The following is a 20,167-nucleotide window of genomic DNA, read 5'->3' as shown; positions in this document are numbered from 1 at the left end:
GCGTCTTACATTAGGTTTCTGTTGCACAATCAAACCACATAAAAATACGTTTTGTTCAGAAAAACTGCTTAGCTTCCAAAAGGTGTCGAAAATTTCTCGCCTCGCCACTTCAGGTACGTTCTCCACACACTTTTTTTTACATTTACAATCAAAGTTCTGATACAGCTTACCGGCCACTTCTTTTCCTCTAGAGGACACGTACGGGAGCCCTGAATTTCGTGCTCGCTTTTGCTTTTGAGCTTTACTTTCGTGTTTTTGTCTTTTCCTCGTTCTCGGGTGAGCGTTTTCTCGATTCTCAGAAGTTCCAGCAGTAGGAAATTCGCTGGAATGGTTGCGCTGGCGTCCGCCGTCTACCTCTTCATCTCCTTCTGATTCTGAAACAACAAACATCTTGTTACACTTACTACCGAAATAAAAAACTGCAGGGGAAGCTTCGATTCAGCATTCAAAATTACGTGAAAAACGATACTCAACACGACCATTTTCAATAATCACAGAAAATTCACTAAAAACATCACTCTTCATGCATTTTTCTCCATTTTTCCTTTCTTTTTTTCCGAACCGATTACAAAGGTGTATTATTCAGGGAATAGTAGACCAAAAGGACCTAAGGCATAATCTAATGTAAGTACTTGCTAAAAACGTTGCAACAAAATAGGTTAGTAGGTGAGTAACTGAGAGGTTAGAAGGTGAATAGTACTTACCATCATCTGTTTCTGATGTGTTTTCTCCTTGTTCACGCTCCCATTCATCACTGGACTCCAGCTCATCCAACGGATCACTTAAACTTATTTCAGAATCCATCGTTTCTTTGAGTATTCACGCATGCATTCAACACTCGATGAAAATCGCGGAACAATTACAACCACACTGGTGTAAGTCTGACTCACACCACTTCAGTTATCAGCAAAACAGATGATCCATTACCAGTCTAACTTGTGCTGCCATCTAACGACGAAATGAGTGAAGCTCTGACTTACTCCACTTTTTCTATGAACAGTTTTTTATTTCTACATCGCCTTTCTGTGCCTAAGTCAACTTCTACCGAAAATTGACTTACACCACTTTGACTTTAACCCCTTCAAATATGTCAATACTTCCTCTGATCAAATTGCCAAACTGCAGCAGCAAGCCTCATTAAATCTAGAAGCTATTTTCCAACGAACTCAAGACTTCAATTCTAGATTATCATCATGACTAATCACGCATAATGCAAAACTACAGTCTTTTTAAATAACATTATTTAGCACAATTCTTAACTATAATTTGCAACACTGAAATGTTACTGTATTCTAGAAACCAACACACTTCAGAAACTATGGCTCCTATATATTAACATCCAATATTTATATTTATATTTATGACTCAAATTTTAATGCCAAATTATAGTTGAATCAATTTTATTTTAACATTGCAAACAATTTTTAGCCAAATCAAAAAACTGTGTTTTGGACGTCAATGTGTTTTAGAATTAAGAGTTAATCCATTTTAACATTGCAGATCATATTGTCATAATGTGTATATTATTCTTGTTTTAAATATTGTTATCACTGAAATTAGATTTACATTCAATGTAATGAAATTTGTAACAACAAACCAAAAATGATAAACCTTGAGGCAATTGTATAGGCTGATGATGCTTGTGAATAAAAGCGAAACATGTCCCGGTAAATTAGTGTTGTAACATTACAACTTAGCAACACAAACTGTAATTTGTATTGAAAAGGTGGATCAAAATAACCAACAAATTGTTAGTATATCATAGCATAGTTCAATACGGGTCTAATAATGAGATTAGACTCCATATCATTCGATGTGGCGTAGCTTGGATTCGTCAAGAAAAAGACGACAAGCTGAAGCGGCACAAGTTCCTTCAATGTGGCATTTTTCATGTCCTGTGAGACCTCGGACTTCCCTCAGTATAGTTTACTTCTTCCTCGCCGACCGTCATGTTCTGACCACGCCGATATGTTGACTCACCACAGCGTATGCTCTGCCTTCTGTAGTTGATATCGTGCTCCTTGCTAGTAATTTCATTATCTTCCTTAGTGTGTCCTTCACCTACAAAATATAATACCAAACTTACTTACACTGTGCACTGAATTACGTAAATAAAAATGACTAACTCCAAATAGGCTTACCTTTGTCATCAGCTGCTTTGCAAGTGTGCGTGTGTTGCCATTTGGCGGGTAGTTCCCTAACCCTAGAGGTCGAAGGCTGCTGTGTGATTTCATGTTCACATGGAAATTCTGCAGGCTCGACGGAACTAGAATCACTATCCGAACTATTTCCGTTTGTCAACTTATACACGTCCTCGCATTGATCCAGGTCTAAACCATCCCAGCTTCATCGCTTGATTGTGATGGGGAAATTATATGCTTATGCTTCAGAATTTTGGCATTCATTTGCAGACTACGCGAAAACATGTTTCTCCGGGGTAATTACAAACAATCAGGAAATCTAGTTTGAATGTTTGTAACGATTGAACATGACAATTGACTGCTCGTTACGATTGCACACCTTTCATTACTGAACAAATACTGACTATATTTTCCTGTCAGTGTACTTGTATCATTGTTTGAAAAGAGCCAACAGCTGTCCCATTGCAGCACAACAACAAGTTATATTCGATGCTATGGTAATAAAGTACACTGTAACAGCTTGTTAGAATGATACCCCATTCTAAATTAATGCCACAAAAATTCTGATGGGGTAGCTACTGCAATACTGGTCAAAATGACCGCCCGGTAAAAGTTATATGACCTCATAGCGCTAACTAGAAAGGAGTTACGGGTTTTTGAAGCTATATGCCGAAAAGTACACTTAATATCAATAAAAGTCACCAAAGGGTTTGTATGTTCTAAACGTATAACGAGAGTGATAGAGAAAATAAAACTGGAAACGGTCATTTTGACTGCTGCGGTAAACCTAGTGTTAAAGGCTATAGCAAGAAACCAATGATTTACTGATAATAAGGTAGAATTATTTATGTCCAGATTCAGTTAATAGAACCATATTTATTACTTTATTACAAAAATGACTACAAATTACAAACCAGAAAAAATCATTTTGAGGTTAACATAGTTCTATTAATGTAAAACTTGGCTTCCATTAGTGCAACACTTGGGATTGATGTAACTTGAAAATCTTGGTCAGTCCTGGGTTAAAGATTTGAACACGTAACTTGTACATCAGCTTTAATGTTAGACAAATTCTGCAACTTGAATTGATTTTGTACAGTTCTGAAAATATTTTTTCGTACAGGTATGATACTGAGAAAGGTAACAACAATGTAATAACTTTTGATATATACTGCATATATGATCAAATACGTCTGGAACATCTCTTTGTACACATAAACTAAGCCTAAGTGTCACTATGACACTGCTGCTGCTATTAAAAGGCAACAGAAGGATCAGTGTTGTTCGGTGCTATGAGATATGTACAGAATAGGTGGAACAAGGGAGCCTAGTGACTTTGAATGCGAATGAATACTGGTTGCCACATCAGTAAGCAATCAGTCAGGGCCATTTCCACCCTTTTCAAATTGGCTGAGTTGACTGTGAATTGGAAACAGGAAAATACAATTGCAACAAATCCATGATCAGGTAGGCCATATATGTTGACCTGCAGGAACCGTTCAACATTGAGAAAAGATGGGGAAATTGGATTATATCATGTGTTACAATCACCTGTGAATTCTGCAGGAGTAAGGCCTTTGATCAGGTACCTCATCAACGACTGTTGTTAAAACTTAACAAGTATGGCATTCAAAGCAACCTGCAGGCATGGTTTCGATCATTCCTGGTAGGTCGGACGCAGAGCGTTGTGTTCAGTGGGGCCAGGTCAAAACAAACCTCAGTCACCTCGGGTGTGATTCAAGGTAGTGTGATAGGGCCGCTTCTGTACACGATATTTACGCTGGATCTGCCAGGTTGTGTATCGTCTTCTATGGCACAGTACGCTGATGACACCATCATTTACAGAGCCATTAGCAATGAGAACGATGTAAATAAGTTACAGTCAGATCTCGATAATGTGGTTCTGTGGTGCAAAATAAATAGAATGTGTATAAATGTACAGAAATGTAAATATATCCGTTTAACTAGAGCAAGATCACAGTCACAACATAGAATTTCACTGTGTGGTAAAAACCTGATGCCTTGTACCTCAATAAAATTGCTTGGCATTCACATCTGCAGCAATTTAAAATGGAATAAGCATGTTGAGGAAATAAGGTGCAAAGCATACAGAGTCCTGGGATTCATCCGCAGATCTCTCTGGAAGCTAGGAAGAAAGCCATTCAGGCAGCCTATTTGTCATTAGTACGGCCAATACTGTTGTACGGGCTTCCTTCCTGGCACCCTACTACAGTGGAGAACATGATGAAACTAGAGGGAGTTCAACACCGAGCAGAACGACTAATTACTCAACACGGTCACTTAAATACAGCCAGGTTACCGTCCTCCATAACAACCCTCTGTAAACAAATAGATATTGCTTTCCTGAGAAAATCCCTCGCAGGTAACATTCATATAAACCCTTTCAACTGCTTACAGCTGAACTATCGTTCCGCTCAAAGAGGTTGAGGTGTGTCCCTTTTCCCTCCATTTGCAAGAACAGCATCATATCAAGTGGCTTCTTTAGTCGTTCTACTCAGTTGTGGAATGAACTCCCACCGCAGATAAAAGAACTACCTGCAGAAAAATTTTGTAAAGATGTAAAAAGGATGTATATATAACAAAACCCTCTGCACAAAACATAATTTATCTACTGTATGAATGTTCAGTATGAGTGGGAGGATGGATGAAAGTTATGGGATCCCGAGTGACTAAAATGGTAAATGGGTATGAGTGAGCCGGCCTAGCTAAAATACATGTGGGGTTTCGCGGGAGAGAGAGAGAGAGAGAGACTCTCTCTCTCTGTGTGTGGGTGTGTCGAATTACTTGAATGTTGAACAGGTATTGTGAGTATTATGTAAATACGGTAACTGTATATAAGAACACTATGTAGAATGTAATTGTATTTTTGTATATTATAATTTTAAGTGGTGATGAAGGCACTTTTGTGTATGTGGGACTATGCCCTTTCTCCATTCACCATCCCTAAATTGTAACTACAATTAGTGAAAAATAAATTAATAATAATAATAATAATAATAATAATAATAATAATAATAATAATTTTCTAGAAGCCGGGCAGGCAAAGTATATCCCTTTCAGACCTGAAAGAAAACTGGAGGTGTGAATTTTTGTTTGTACGTCAAGAACTGACTAAAATGCTCCTCAGTACACATATTAATAGTTTATTTTACAAAATAAAAACTAACATCCGAAAAACAGGACCCACACAATTGTGCGTATCAAAATTCAAAACCTCGTTGTATCACGTACGATGGTGTAGCTTCAAAATTTACGTTCACTAACCAATGTACACACGTCATTGAATATATTCCGGTATTCAGTAAAGCTTCTAGATTAATATAAACGCAGTAAATAAATACTTACTTTCGGCACTACTGCTTCCTGCCATCTCGCCGATCAACTGTGCTTTTTAAACTCTTCTTCCTTCGCCCTGGCGGTCAAGCGCATACTAAAATCAATTGAAATACACGCCACGTGTCCTGCACAATCACTGCAGTCCCGTGTAGCGCCGAAAAAACTCCTAATATGGTCAGGGATAACTAAAATACGAACCCGCACAATTGTGCGTACTCGGTCTGAAAGGGTTAAAAAGAGACAGTCTTGGGAGTTCAGTTGAGTTGTTAGTGAAAGTCATTAGTCGAGTGTGTGATTTTGTTGTGTTGGTAGTTGGTTGACATGCTAATGTGGCAGTCTTCTTCTTCTTCTTATTATTATTATTATTCTTCTTCGATTCAGTTCAAGATGGTAGTTCATTAATGTGTGTGAATAATATGTATATAATTTGTACATAAAACCGTTTTTCTGCTAATGGGACATCATGACTGTGTGCTTGGAGATACTGGTGGAAGATTGGGGTTCATGATTCAGGCACTTGCCCATGAACTGTACATTACTTTGACTAACACTGAGTGCCGCATCTGATCGCGTAAAGAGTAATGACACTGGTCCATAAATTACTATTTATGTATTGTCCAGCTTTAAATGTCGAGTGTGTCCAAGGACATTGTTTGGCTCACCTGTCTTTCTATTTGACCGCTAGGGATGACCTGTGCATGTGGCTGTGGGACAATGATGATGATGATGATGATGATGATGATGATGATGATGAGGTAAGGGAGAGGGCAAACCTGGTGTCAGCACATAGCCTACTCGAGTCGAATAATATCTCCATCCGATGGATGAATCGCCATCACAGCATTATGTGCCCTCACTCCACATGAACATTGCAGAGAGGTTTTTGGAATTTAATCCAGGCTTTTGGCATGCAGTCTAGGGATTAGAAATTGTATACCACCACCTCTTTTTTAATTTTTTAAATTTTACATCACTCTGACACAGACAGGTCCTATGGCAATGATAGGCTAAGAAAGGGCTAGGAGCGAGAAGGAAGCAGCCGTGGCCCAAATAAGGTACAGCCTGGTGTGAAAAAGGGAAACTGAAAAACCATCTTCAGGGCTACTGACAGTGGGGTTCGAACCCACTATCTCCCGAATGCAAGCTTACAGCTGTGCATCCCTAACCACTTGGACAACTTGCTCACCACCACCTCTCCTACATTGCCGGCCAACATTCTGATGGTGAAAAGTTTTTCCGCTAATGGGACTCAAACCAGCTAACCATGGTATCAACCATATAGACTTAATGTCTGATCATGGCCTCCAGATGGACTCATAGATGACTAGAGATGCAGGATCTGGAGTGATGAATCACCCTATATGGCACTCGAATGGGAGGTTTTGGGTGTTACGAATGCCATTCAAAGAATACATGTTAGCTTGTGCAGTGCCCTTAGTGAAATTTGGAGTAGGTAGGGTGATAATGTGCAGGGTGTTTTTCATGGAAGGGACTTGGTCTTCTTATAATATTATTGTATTCACAAAGATGCACACACGAGATGCTGTGAATTGTGTACACTGTTTTATGTACAAATTATATACATATTACTCACACACGTTAATGAACTACCATCTTGAACTGACTAGAAGAAGAAGAAGAAGAAGAAGAAGAAGAAGAAGAAGAAGAAGAAGAAGAAGAAGAAGAAGAAGAAGAAGAAGAAGAAGAAGAATGCCCCATTAGCATGTCAACCGACTACCAACACAACAAAATCGCAACATGAGTTCACACACTCGAGTAATGACTTTCACTATCAACTCATCTCAACTCCCAAGACTGTCTCTTTATATACCTTGCCTGCCAGGCTTCTAGAAAAGTATAACACACCATGCTTTCTCGTATCTTCTCGAGTCTCCAGTAACCTACATACAAATGGATAGAACATTCTGTAAACCTCAGGTGACAAAGGTGTGTTGTTGTAGACTATTACCCTGTGTTGCACAACATTACATTGGATGTATACATCATATTTACAGTGATAAATTATATACCTACTACTAATTACTTGTTCTTACATTAAATAAGGTCTCAAAATCAAATCAAAATCAAAATCTCTTTATTTGCAAATGAGGTGTCTACCTCGGTGGCAAATGGTACACTAAAATACATTATTGTCAAGCACTAAATATTAAATTAACAAGAGAAGAAAATTTTTCCTATAATACAATATTATACAATTTACGCTAACAATGTTTTCTATTAAACACACAGCTCATCCTTAATAAATTTATATTGTTTACAAAATTCTACTTATAATATATCCTGTCCTACTTACAAATATAGTCAACTGATATACAGTATGTGGAATTACTTCAAATGATACTATACAACTGGTATAACATTAATATTTACATTGCATTTATTTATTTACTATTTTTTTTTTTTTTTTTTACCCGTTCTGGATCCTAAGTAGCATAACGACCTGCTGCGTCTTAACCAGAGCCCCTTTTGCCACCACTTTTCAGAGTTCCTGAAGGGCCTTCACAGCTACCGTAGCGGTCCCAGGGCCCTCGAAGTCCCCACTGTACTTCACCCCTACAGGCAGTCCCCTACTTTGGCTGTCCAAACTCCTTAGACCAGGGGATGGAATTAATTTATTCACACACATTTTTTTATATACAATAACCTGCACTGGTCGAATGCCCTCTAACATTTCATTTATTTTCTCTGTTGCTGTTTATTCTCTTCTTGAATATCTGTACAGATTTTGGAAAAGGATCAAACACTACCCCTGGTAAACTGTTCCACTCCTTCACACCCTTCCCAATGAATGAAAATTTACCCCAATCGCTTCTGCTAAAATTCCTTCTAATTTTATATTTGTGGTCAGTCCTGCCGATATAATTATTTTCCAACTGAAGCCTCTCACGGATATCTCCCCATGCTTCTTCTCCTGTATAGGCTCTATATAATCCTGTAAGTCTAGTTTTCTCCCTTCTCTTACTTAAAGTTTCCCACCCAAGTTCCTTTAACATTTCTGATACACTACTCTTTCTCCTGAAATCCCCTGTTACAAATCTTGCTGCTTTCCTCTGCACACTATCTATTTCTTTTATTAGGTATTCTTGGTGAGGATCCCAAACACTGTTTGCATATTCCAATAATGGACGAACCATACTCAAGTAACTTTTTTCTTTTAATTCTTTGTTGCATCCTTTAAGTAGCCTCATTATGACATGTAATGATCTGTATGCTTTCCCAACAATGTCATCAATATGACCCTTCCAGTGCAAATTACTTTCAAATCTCACACCTAAGTATTTGCACTTGCCATCTTTTGGGATAACTACCTCATCCAAAGTATATTCAAATTCAGTTTTAAAGCTCCTGTTTGTAAAAGTTGTAACAGTTGATTTGGCTCCATTAACCTTCATATTATTTTCTTCAACCCATTGTTGGATACTTTCAAGGTCCCTTTGTAATTCTGAACAATCCTCAATGTTGTTTATTTCTCTATAAACAATTATGTCATCTGCATACAATCTTATTTTTGATGTTATATTGTTCCCTAAATCATTTGCGTATATTAAGAAAAGTAACGGACCGATTATACTACCCTGTGCAATTCCCTTCCAAACTTTCTCTTCCTGAGATACATTATTTCCTACTTTGACTTTCTGAACCCTTGAATTTAGAAATGCTTTTATCCAACGTGTAACCCTTACGTCCAATCCTATTCCCTCCAATTTCTTTAATAATATTCCATGTTCCACTCTATCAAAGGCTTTGGAAAGATCTATGGCTATGCAATCTAACTGACCTCCTGAATCCAACTGATCTGATATGTCCTGCTGAAATCCCACCAGTTGTGCCTCACAAGAAAATTTCTTTCTAAATCCATACTGGCTCCTCATGAACCAATTTTTATCATCACATATCCCTCTGATGTACTTCGATATTAAACTCTCCAGAATTTTACAAACTATACTGGTCAGGCTGATTGGTCTGTAGTTCTCTGGTTTCCTTTTATCACCCTTTCCTTTATAAATTGGTATTATTATAGATTCCTTCCATTCCTTTGGTATTACACTATTATTTATGACATAGTCAAAGAGAAATTTTAAATAAGGCACTATGTACCACCCCATTGTCTTTAATACCTCCCCAGTAATTTGATCACTCCCTGCTGCTTTTCCTTGCTGAAGCAGTTGGATTTCTCTGAAAATATCTTCGTTTGTGAATGAGAAGCTTCTTGTTTCCCTCTGTCTCTCTCCCTCTCTATCTTCTGTTTCGGTTTCCAACTCTTGACAATCATCTACTGAATCTCTAAATTCCCTACTAAATAGGTTTGCTTTCTCAGTATCTGTTAAATAGTGTTCACCCCCTTCTCCCACAATTGTAGGAATTTGGATTCCTTTTCCTTTTTGATTCCTGATATATGAATACAGCCTTTTCCATTTCCCTTTGTGGTCATTACCCTCTTGAAGTATGCCATTCATATAATTCTCTTTTGCTTCCTTTTTCACTCTATTCAGTTCCCTCATTAGCTGTTTTCTAGTTTCTCTACTCTCCCTACCCTCTTTGATTTTCCTGTTTACTATTCTACATTTTCTTTTTAATTTTCTTATTTCCCTTGTATAATAAACAGGGTCTGAGGTCATTTTACCCTTCTTAACAGGTACAAATCTCTTCTCTCCTTCCCAAATAATTCCTTTAAATTTAGCCCAAAGTGTATCCACGTTACTCCCTTCACTTATCCAACAACTGAATTGTGAGTTAAGGTAAGTCCCAAATTCATCAACTTTAGTTTTTCTGTACAATTTCTTGTCTTGTGTAACCCTCTTATTAAGCCTTTTTGGTACGAGTCCTACATCCATTATTACAGCCTTATGGTCTCCTATTCCTTCAATTACCTCAGTTTTATCAACAATTTCCCATGGTTTAACCAAGAATACATCTAGTAAGTTATTGAGACGAGTCGGTTCTTGTACTACTTGTGTAAATCCTCCCTCCCAAATTAACTTATTTGCCAGTTTCTGTTCATGGGCTTCACTTGCAGCTCCTTTCCATTCAACTTCAGGCAAGTTTAGATCTCCCCCAATTATTACCATATCATTATTATTGTTTTTACAAGTATAATCTATTATTTTTTCAAAGATTTCCATGTCTCTTGCCTCTCTTCCAGGCCTGTATGTTCCTATAATTCCCACCTCCTTCATATTATCACAAACTAATTTTATCCCTAATATTTCATCCCTTTCATCGGTAAACCATTCATGTGAACAGTAAGTTTCCTTCACCAGAATAAACACCCCCCCCTCCCTTTTTATCTCCTCGGTCTCTACGATAGACTGTGTACCCTTCTGGAAATACTTCTCTATTACCCACCCCTTCTTTCAACCACGATTCCACTCCTATCACCACATCAGTCTCATAAGATTCCATCAATGTACCGAATTTTAATTGTTTATTTACTACACTTTGACAGTTTACCAAGAGCAATCTCAGACCCCCTTCCTCCCTAAAACTTGACTGTTGCACACAGCAGATCATACTACACACAAATAATACATGATACCACTACAATTTATACCAAATAAAGTCTGTACTGACAACCTGTTGTACATAACTACGTAGGTAATAATAATAATAATAATAATAATAATAATAATAATAATAATAATAATAATAATAATATATTTTTTGTGAGGGATTGTGGAAAATCTTCAAAAGACGCTTGTGAAGGGTCCACACTCCACAAGTGTGTAGGATTCTTACCCACTAAAAACCACACACCCTTTTCCCACGATGTATGTCATCATCCCGGAACCGGTCTCGCATTACTTCAGGGTGATATCGTGTTTTGTCTTTCAGACGTCGTCTTTCTTCATTTCTCCTTTACGAACGTTCGTATGCTTCCAAATCCTTCTTCTTCTGACGAAGGACGGCCTTCACATGCACTGCCACGCGATCCCAGGATTCCTGGTTTCGCAGCATCACCAAAATGATATCTGTTGTCAATTCTCCTAGTTCATTTTCCACACATCTTCTCTGAATCGTCCAATGGCCGCATACAAAAAAGGTGTGAAATACGTCGTCAATGTCATCACAGTATATGCATGCTGCGTCACTCGCTCTGCCCACTTTATGCAGGAATTTCCAGAAATATCCATGTCCTGTTAGAAGCTGCGTGAGATAGTAATTTACTTCACCATGGGCCCTTTCAACCCAGATGTCCAAGCGTGGTATCAGTCGCTCGGTCCATTTGCCTCGAGGGTCACTTTCCCATCTGAGTTGCCATCGCCTCATCCGTTGACTGAAGGCACGCTTCTTTGCACATTTCTTTCCCAGCTCTCCTTGGATACGCCAGATTTCATGTTGCTCCAATGCAAGTAGGTCTATTGGGGCTATTGCTGCCACCGTAAGTATTGCAGGTTCAGAAACCGTGCGGTATGCACATGCAATACGTAAAGCCGCTCTCCGTTGTATGGCAGCTATCCTTCTCCGGTACCAAGCAAATCTCAAGGATTCAGCCCAGATTTCAGAGCCATACAGAAGCACTGACTGAACCGTCGACATGAGAAGACGTCGTTTACTGGATTTCGGACCTTTAATATTTCCCATTAGCCTGCTAAGTGCAGTCATGTATTTTACTGCCTTGTCTGTTGCTCTCTGAATATGATTCCAGAATGTGAGCTTGGAGTCAAGTGTCACTCCTAGATATTTTGTGCTCGCAGATGTTTCGATCACTAACTCTCCAACAGTCATTGGTACAAGAGTTTCGATCCTTTTCCTCGTCAGAAGAACTATCTCCGTTTTGTGTTTGGCTAATGTTAGACTGTGGCTCATCATCCATTCTTTTATGTGCCGCATCACCTGGTTCAGTTTGATTTGAGCCATTTCAACATTACGAGCTTTTATCGAGGCGGCCACATCATCAGCGTAGCCCACAAGCTTCGTGTCCTCTGGCATCTCCAAACGTAACAAGCCATCATACATTATGTTCCAAAGATCTGGACCAAGGATCGATCCCTGCGCTGCACCAGCCATCAGACGTTTTGTCTTTTCTCCATCTTCCGTATCATACAACAGAGTGCGATCTTTAAAATAATCTCTCATTATGCGCATAAGATATTGTGGTAGCTTGAAAGTTTCTTCAAGAGCTACCAACATGTCGCTCCATCTTGCTGAATTGAAGGCATTCTTCACATCCAGGGTCACTAGAAGTGTCAATTTACAGGAATGATGGTTGCCCATTTGTGCCCTTTCTGCTGTATTCACCACCTCCCACACTGCATCTAGCGTCGAGTGTCCTCTCCGAAATCCATGTTGGCGAACAGATAGATCCCCTGCTAGTTGAACTGCAGAGAGGATTCTGGGCTGCAGAAGTTTCTCCAGCCCTTTTCCAGCTGTGTCCAGCATACATAAAGGTCTATAACCACCAAGTTTTCTTTTGCTGATCAGAACCAAACGAGGCATTTTCCATCGGGGACTAAAAACACCCGTTTGCAGGCAATGATTGTACATGTTCAGCAACAGTTCTGGACGTAGTTCTGATATTATCTTTAGCACTTCTGTAGGTATACCATCTGGTCCTGGAGTTTTCTTGTTTCTAAGAGAGCTAATAGCTCCATTCAGCTCTTCTACAGTGAAGAGGGGTATATCATCCAGTTCTTTTTCATCGTCACAGTCAATCCTCTCTGGATGGTCTGGGAATAGTGTATCCACAATTTGTTTCATTGTTTGCGGATCCGCACTCGGGGTTGAAAATGTCCCGAGTTTCGTCATTACAATCTTATAACCTTGTCCCCATGGATCATCTTCTACTTTAGCCAGTGACCACCATTTATCGGCTTTACTTTTTCTGATTGCATTACGGAGTTCCTTCTTCACTGACTTGTACTACGCTGTGACTGAGGTATTCTCTTGACTGCCTCTCATCCTCTGAGCCCTGCGTTGAAGTCGCAGGCAGTTCTTTCTCAGTTCAGCAATCTCTTCGGTCCACCAGTATGCTGGGCGCTTGCTATTTCACGGTCTCCTTCGGGACATTGAGGCGTTGCATGCTTGATGAATTAGCTGCATAGTGAGTTCAACACATACACCAGCTGCTTCTTTCCCTCTATGAGCAAAACATTTTTCAGTTATGTTCTCCATTCCATTCCATTCCATTCCATTCCATTCCATTCCATTCCGTATTACATCAATGAACTTTTCGTTGTCGATACCGGCTACGTTCCACCGTGCTGGCCTGCGCAAGATGTTTCTTTCTTGAGGAGATTCTTGGAGCAATCGAAAGATGATATATTGATGATCACTCCCCATGTAATTCTCGATCACTTGCCATTCAGAAATCTTAGGCGTAATATCCTCTGATGAGAAGGTTACATCCGGTATTGTTCCCTGACATCCTGGCCGCCGAAATGTTGGCACATTTCCAATGTTGTTGACCACCAAACCCATTCTGGCTGCCATCTCCATTATACGACGTCCTCTGGAATCTGTTTGTGGCATACCCCATTCCAACGCTTGAGCATTTACATCACCAGCGACCACTAGTTTTTTTCCATTCTGCGTATTACATCCTCAAGACCATCAAGTTTCATCTGAAAGTTGGAAACAGATTCATTTGGTGTAAAATAACAGCTTACAATAGTGATTCCCCCAGTCTGTACCCAAACAAAACCGTCATCGCATCCATGCTGTGTTAATGGGACTTTTCCTAGATCTGGTATCAAAATTGCAGCTGTTCCGAGGTTATCCACAAACCACCCTGGATGGTCCCTCTCTTGATATGGTTCACTAATAATAACGATGTCTACTTCCATCTCGTAAATCAGCTGTGTCATAAGATCGTTAGCTGTTTGACTCTTGTGCATGTTTGCTTGAAGTATTTGCATCATTTACTGTTAATTTGTGCCTTTTCCAGAGCTTCACGAAATATTGCACATGCTCCCGATCCAGCAATATGATTTCGTTCAGCTTCATTGACACCCTTGTCTGTACAAAGCATGCATCGTGGATTGTTCTTTTTACAGTCTACTGCCTTCTGGCCAGATTCTCCACACTAAAAACAGAGCTTACTTCTGTCGGGGCCTGTGCAGTTTCTTGCCAGGTGTCCATATGATAGGCATCGGAAGCAGCGAGGTAAAATGGTTCTAGCTCATATTCTGCAGTATAGCCATCCTATCTTAATTCTTCCTGCTTCAAGTAGTTTCTGAGCGTCCTCGTCTTTGGTTTCGAAGATGGCAAGTTTCTGTCCCCAGCTGTTTGCTTTCAAGACCGATATTTTCAGTTCTCCATGGGGATTGAGGAAATCTCGTCTTACAGCTTCCTCCACGTCTGCGGCGGTAGTGACGCCATTCATGTCTCAAATCTCCAGTGTAGTTCAGGGGATTAAAGCCTTTACGTCGCCATCTCGTTCCGAGGGCATCTCTCAGAGAATTACTGAGTACCTCCCTATTTTCAATTTTAGTTGTTTTGTTGAATTCAAGAAGAACAGCTCCAGCTCTTGTTTTACGGATAGATTGAATGCCTGCTCCACTGTCTTCCGGCTTCACCCTGTTTCTGATATCCTTTAATACATCAACGAAAGTCTTACTGTTCATTGGTTTGATGATTACGGCTTCTGAACGACTCCTAGATTTAGAATGAGGTCGTTTCCCACTTTCGCTAAGCGCTGTACTTTCAGGATCAATACTGGCCTGTTTCGTTGGGATATCTTCGTGCTTCCTATCTTCACTCTTCTTCTTGGACAGAAATGTTTCCCATTTTCCTTGATCTTCCTCCGAGTCATTTGTCACTGGTGATGTGTTGGACAATTCCTTATTCTCCATGGTAGTTGGTCTCTGCTTTAGTTCTTCTGCAGATTTCTTCCACGACATCCTGTATGTTGCTCCAGCCTCTAAAGCTTCTTCCAGCTTCATGAGGCCATTCTTTATTTCCGTTTTTAGGTTTTTGAGAGGAATAGCCATTATGTTCTTCAACAGTGATCTTGCAGTCTCAAGACGCACCTCTTCTTTGTATTGATTCTCCATTATCTGCCGACTGATATCATCAATCAGATTTAGGTCAATACTCCTACCATTTCGGCCATTGTGGATACTTTCCCTTGATATACCAGGGAGCTCCACTGTATCACACGGAATGTCTGCTTCTGCCATCATGCCAATGAGTGAGTCTAGTTGGCTGTGTCTTGAGTCAAGGAGATAAAAGTTGTGAGTGGGCGCTGGGAGCGCTTACACTAGAAAACGATCGTCTATCTACCGCAGTGTACCTTCTACGTGATTTTGATCTTTGGCAAGATGGCTGCTCACAACAGGATTGTTTCACCGCAAACTTTTCAATATTTCACTCAATATTCTGTCGTTCCAGTTGCAAACAAACATATCTACCATGCAATGGGGCTTAAAATAACCATACAAGCTCGTTTCGGTAAGTGCCTTCACAATATAAACCCGCTTTCTTGAGCTATTTTGTAGCTGCGAAGTTCACGCGTCCTTTCATGTCCAACAATCAATAATAATATTAATAATAATAGACGGGGTTTCCCGTGGAACAGCAGAGGTAAAAGAAGGTGCGGGCTGGAATGGGTCTAACTACAAAGCTGAGATATGAATTAAGATTGAATTAAAGGTTATATTTTCAAAATAGCAAAACTTAACACTTTCACATAGAATTTGAACATTCAACAAATAACAAGAAGTCAACAAATAATCGGGTACAAGACCAAGATTTAGAGACGAATTGATGATCTGGGCTTCAAGCCCCAATTTCTGAGCCCTCAGCTCACAATCAGATATTTACCAAAGGACAGAAAACCCCTAATAACATCGAGCACTTGCTCCCACCTATCCATGTGAGGCCTCTTAGAGGCACATATCCAAATACGAGAAAGAGCTGACCTGCTCTCTATTTTTCCAGCCTATTAAAGGCAATACCAGAATATTACACTAAATTGCCATCAAGGCACAGCTTACATCAAATGAAACAGGGTATCTCGTACCCAACCTACTGGGCCTCAGTGAAAAAAGAACAGATTAAGTAAATGGCCCAAAATACCAAGATGAATGGAGGCGTTGCTTGCACTCCTACATGAAGCCTTTTAAAACCTAAGAGGCACTAGGCCGATGAAACAGGGGCTATTCCCAAACTAGGGAGGTGACTCGTATAAGAAAAATTTAATACATTAAGGAAGAAAAGGTTACCAAAATGTAGTCACCTCAAGGCAAAAATGAAGGGGAGCTCGAGAGGGTAAAGCACTCTCTATCCCCGAATTATAGTTTAAAGATATTTGAAGTTTTACAAAAGTGACGGCAATTTACATGTTTGAAGATAGGTTACATAATAAAGGTTTCGGACCTTCGCCGCGGATTAAACTGCTGAGCTAGCAAGAAATAAAGATGTTAAGTGGCCATTACCTTGTAGAAGAGCTGCTGCTGGATGAAAGAGGCGCTTCCCGCCTCCTGCTACACTTCCATACACTAAGCTAGATGTTGTTCGAGTGGCCCAGAGACAAGAAAATCAGCAGTTTTTATACTCTCGGGGAAGATTCGAGACCTTTCATGAATAATTAAGACACACCCACAGTCGTTTATTGGCTAGAGTACACAGTTACATACAAAATCGAAGAAGAAAGACACGATTGGTCAAAATTAATTACATAAATATTTGATTGGCTAAGTTCAAAACAGGCGGAAAGAAAAGATTAATATTGCCAACCCACGCATGAAAGAACGAAATTTAGTAAAAACAAAAACGTATGAATACAAAATTTCTTCAAAAAGTTCCTTAACTTCGCACCAGGGTGCATAATCATAGTTTTTTTAGTAGAGACATCTGTCAGAGAATGTCCACACTTCTTGATCAAAAGAAACAAAACAAGTTGAACTCCACACAGTACTGACAACTTCGTAGTTGAGTTGATTCAGTTTTTAAAGTTCAGAGTTTCTCCTGTAGAGGAGTACTTATTGGCGCAATATTTAAACTTGGGCGTAGAGGTGTACCTCCCGGTACAATTATTACTGAGCTCAATATTTCCACTATTTACCCTTGGGTTTAGAGAATTGTTTTCAAGTTATACTAGTCCATTACCCTTGTATCAATACTACAGAGCACAGCATATTAAATGTGGAAGGATATAGGGACATTTTGAACAGCTGCATGTTGCTTGCAGTAGAAGACCAGTTTGGAGATGATGACTGTGTGTTTCAGTATGATTATGCCCCCTGTTCGTGAGTGGTTTGTGGACTGTAAGGTTCTGGAATCGGATTAAACAGCCCAGAGCCCCAAACTCAATCCTGTCGAACACTCCTGGGATGAAGTATAATGGTGACTTTGCTCCAGACTTCAACAATCCACTGATCACTAACTACAGTGCTGTAGGAAGAATGGTCTGCCATTACCCAGAAGATGTTCTGACACCTGGCAGACAGTCTGCCTCTGCGAGTTCGAGCTGTAATAAAGACTAAGGATGGTCCTTCCTCATATATTAATGTCCCACTCCTGGTCTGTATATCCCAGGAGCACTTAGAGAACAATTTTGAATATTCCATAACACAAATTGTTTAGTTTAGGGAAATCCATACCTAATTTTAGTTACCTGATATTTAATTTCATGAAAAGTCACACTCTTTCATTTTTGTTCTGTTGCTCTTAAACTTTTTAGATATATAGCATATACCCATAAGCTCCCCGTTGTTTATCTGGTATTTATTAAGGATTTGTTTATTTTTCTTCTGTTTGTCTTCTTGAATGTTATACAACAATCTTATAACATGTTTTTATACTCCACCCTGTGAGAATTTAAATATGAGGTGGAATGATTTCTTTGGTAAATATAGTATGAGGAAGGAAACTTTGTGCTGCGTATCAAATTGTTTTTCTGTGTGTACACTTTTAGAAATTAATGTGTTGTTTATAGTTACCATGAAAGTGTTTTGAAACAATCCGTTGTATGTTTATGAAAGATGATCAGAATTACTCTTTGTTCTTTGGGTACAAATTTTGTACATCCCTTGTTATTGCACTAGACAGTGATAGAGTCTCATAAATGCTATCTTTTTCTGTACAAATTGCCTTTGCTGACAGTTTTGTATTCTATTTGTGAACATTTTTTCTCTCTCTCTCTAGGTACAAATTTCCACGTTTCAGTTTGTGTTGGACAGAATTTCTTGAACTGAAAGTTCGCGTACCTTGTGAACTTCGAGCTTATATAGAAGCTAATTATGGTAGTGAGTGGTTCACTCCTGTGTCTCAGTGGGACTGGAAGAGTAGCCCACCAAATGTTCAAGAGAATGGAGTATGGCACCGTGAAGAATGGCCGCATGTAATTCAAGTGTACAACTAGAAAAAGACTGATTTTATAAACAATATTACCTCTGAGCTGTGATATACAGTAGTATAGTAGCTGTCTCGCATATTTTTTGTATTTTCCTTTGTGTTTATTTTTCAGGCTATCAGTAGTGTTTGTAGATCATGTCAATTAAGTAAGTTATGAATGCCAATCGGGCAGGCCCCACAGTCAAGGTGTAGCAAGCCATTCTCTTAACCAGAGGCCCTGGGTTCAATTTCTGCCCAGTTCAGGGATTGTTACCTGGATTTGAGGGCTGGTTTGAGGTTCACACAGGCTTTGTGAGAACAATTGATGAGCAATCTGTTGGTGAGAGGGCAGCTCTGGTTTAGAAAGCCAAGAGTAATGGCCGAGAGGATTTATCGTACTGACTACGCATTATCTTGTAATTTGCAGGTCTTCTGGCTGAGCAGCAGTTGTTTGGTAAGCCAAGGCCCTTCAGGCATCGTGGGGTTTGGTTTTTTTTTGTTTGATGAAGGCAGGTGGACTGTTTAGAGGTGATGGCTCCAATGTTATCTCATCTTCTTTGCTGAAGTTGTTGAGAAATTCTTTTTTTGTTCATGAGCCTGCACAGCATAGTCTTAGAATGTAAAGTACTATATTTTTCCCATCTGTCACTAAGTAGTTTCCCAAATCAAGGATGGATTGTTTATAGCATCTAATCTCCATATTATATACTGTGTATTTTTTACAATTGGCTTTACGTCTCACTGACACGGAGAGGTCTGCTGCAGGGAAGGGCTAGAGTGTGAAGGAAGCAGCCATGGCCTTAATTAAGGTACAGCCCCAGCATTTGCCTGGTGTGAAAATTGGAAACTGTGGAAAACCATCTTCAGGGCTGCCGACAGTGGGGTTTGAACCCACTATCTCCTGGATGCAAGCTCACAGCTGCGCGCCCCTAACCACATGGCCAGCTCACCCAGTAATTAATAATATTATTATTGTTATTATTATTATAGCAAGATCTGAAAAAATATGAATTTATATTCAGGAATGGGTTATATGCAGGAACTCAGGAACTATAGTAATCATACTCTTTATTTTAACTCATTGTACCGGTATTGTATTACAGAAAACTGAAGTTTATAATATAGGAAAGAGATGGAAAGCTGCGACTTGCCACGCAAGCACACATGGATACAGTACACATAAAAGATACATATGGGTCCAAAATGTTGAGTTTCAGCCTTTGTCAGTGGAGGTTAGAATAAGGATGGAGGTGATCATTGTTGACAAGTAGGTGTTGTTGTGAGATAAAAGGAGGACAGTGGGAGATAGGCAAGACAAAAGAATGGAAAATTAAAGAGCAGTTATCCAATGTTAAGGCTAGGTACAGCCCCAG

General features: G+C 39.5%; 1 protein-coding gene across 1 annotated transcript in view; it reads left to right on the top strand.

Moving 5' to 3' along the window:
- Positions 1 to 19,663, top strand: part of LOC136872384 (ribitol-5-phosphate transferase FKTN) — a 65,601-nt gene extending 45,938 nt beyond the window's left edge. Inside the window, exon 5 of the mRNA XM_067146193.2 lies at positions 18,606 to 19,663. Within this exon, the coding sequence (XP_067002294.1) occupies positions 18,606 to 18,822 (217 nt within the window). The 3' untranslated portion in view covers positions 18,823 to 19,663. The remainder of the gene's footprint in view (positions 1 to 18,605) is intronic.
- The last annotated feature ends 504 nt before the right edge of the window (positions 19,664 to 20,167 follow it).

Source organism: Anabrus simplex, chromosome 4 (assembly GCF_040414725.1).
Source record: "Anabrus simplex isolate iqAnaSimp1 chromosome 4, ASM4041472v1, whole genome shotgun sequence".
Lineage (NCBI taxonomy): Eukaryota > Metazoa > Arthropoda > Insecta > Orthoptera > Tettigoniidae > Anabrus > Anabrus simplex.
Note: the sequence above shows the minus strand (reverse complement) of the source record. Positions and strands in the feature narration are given on the sequence as shown.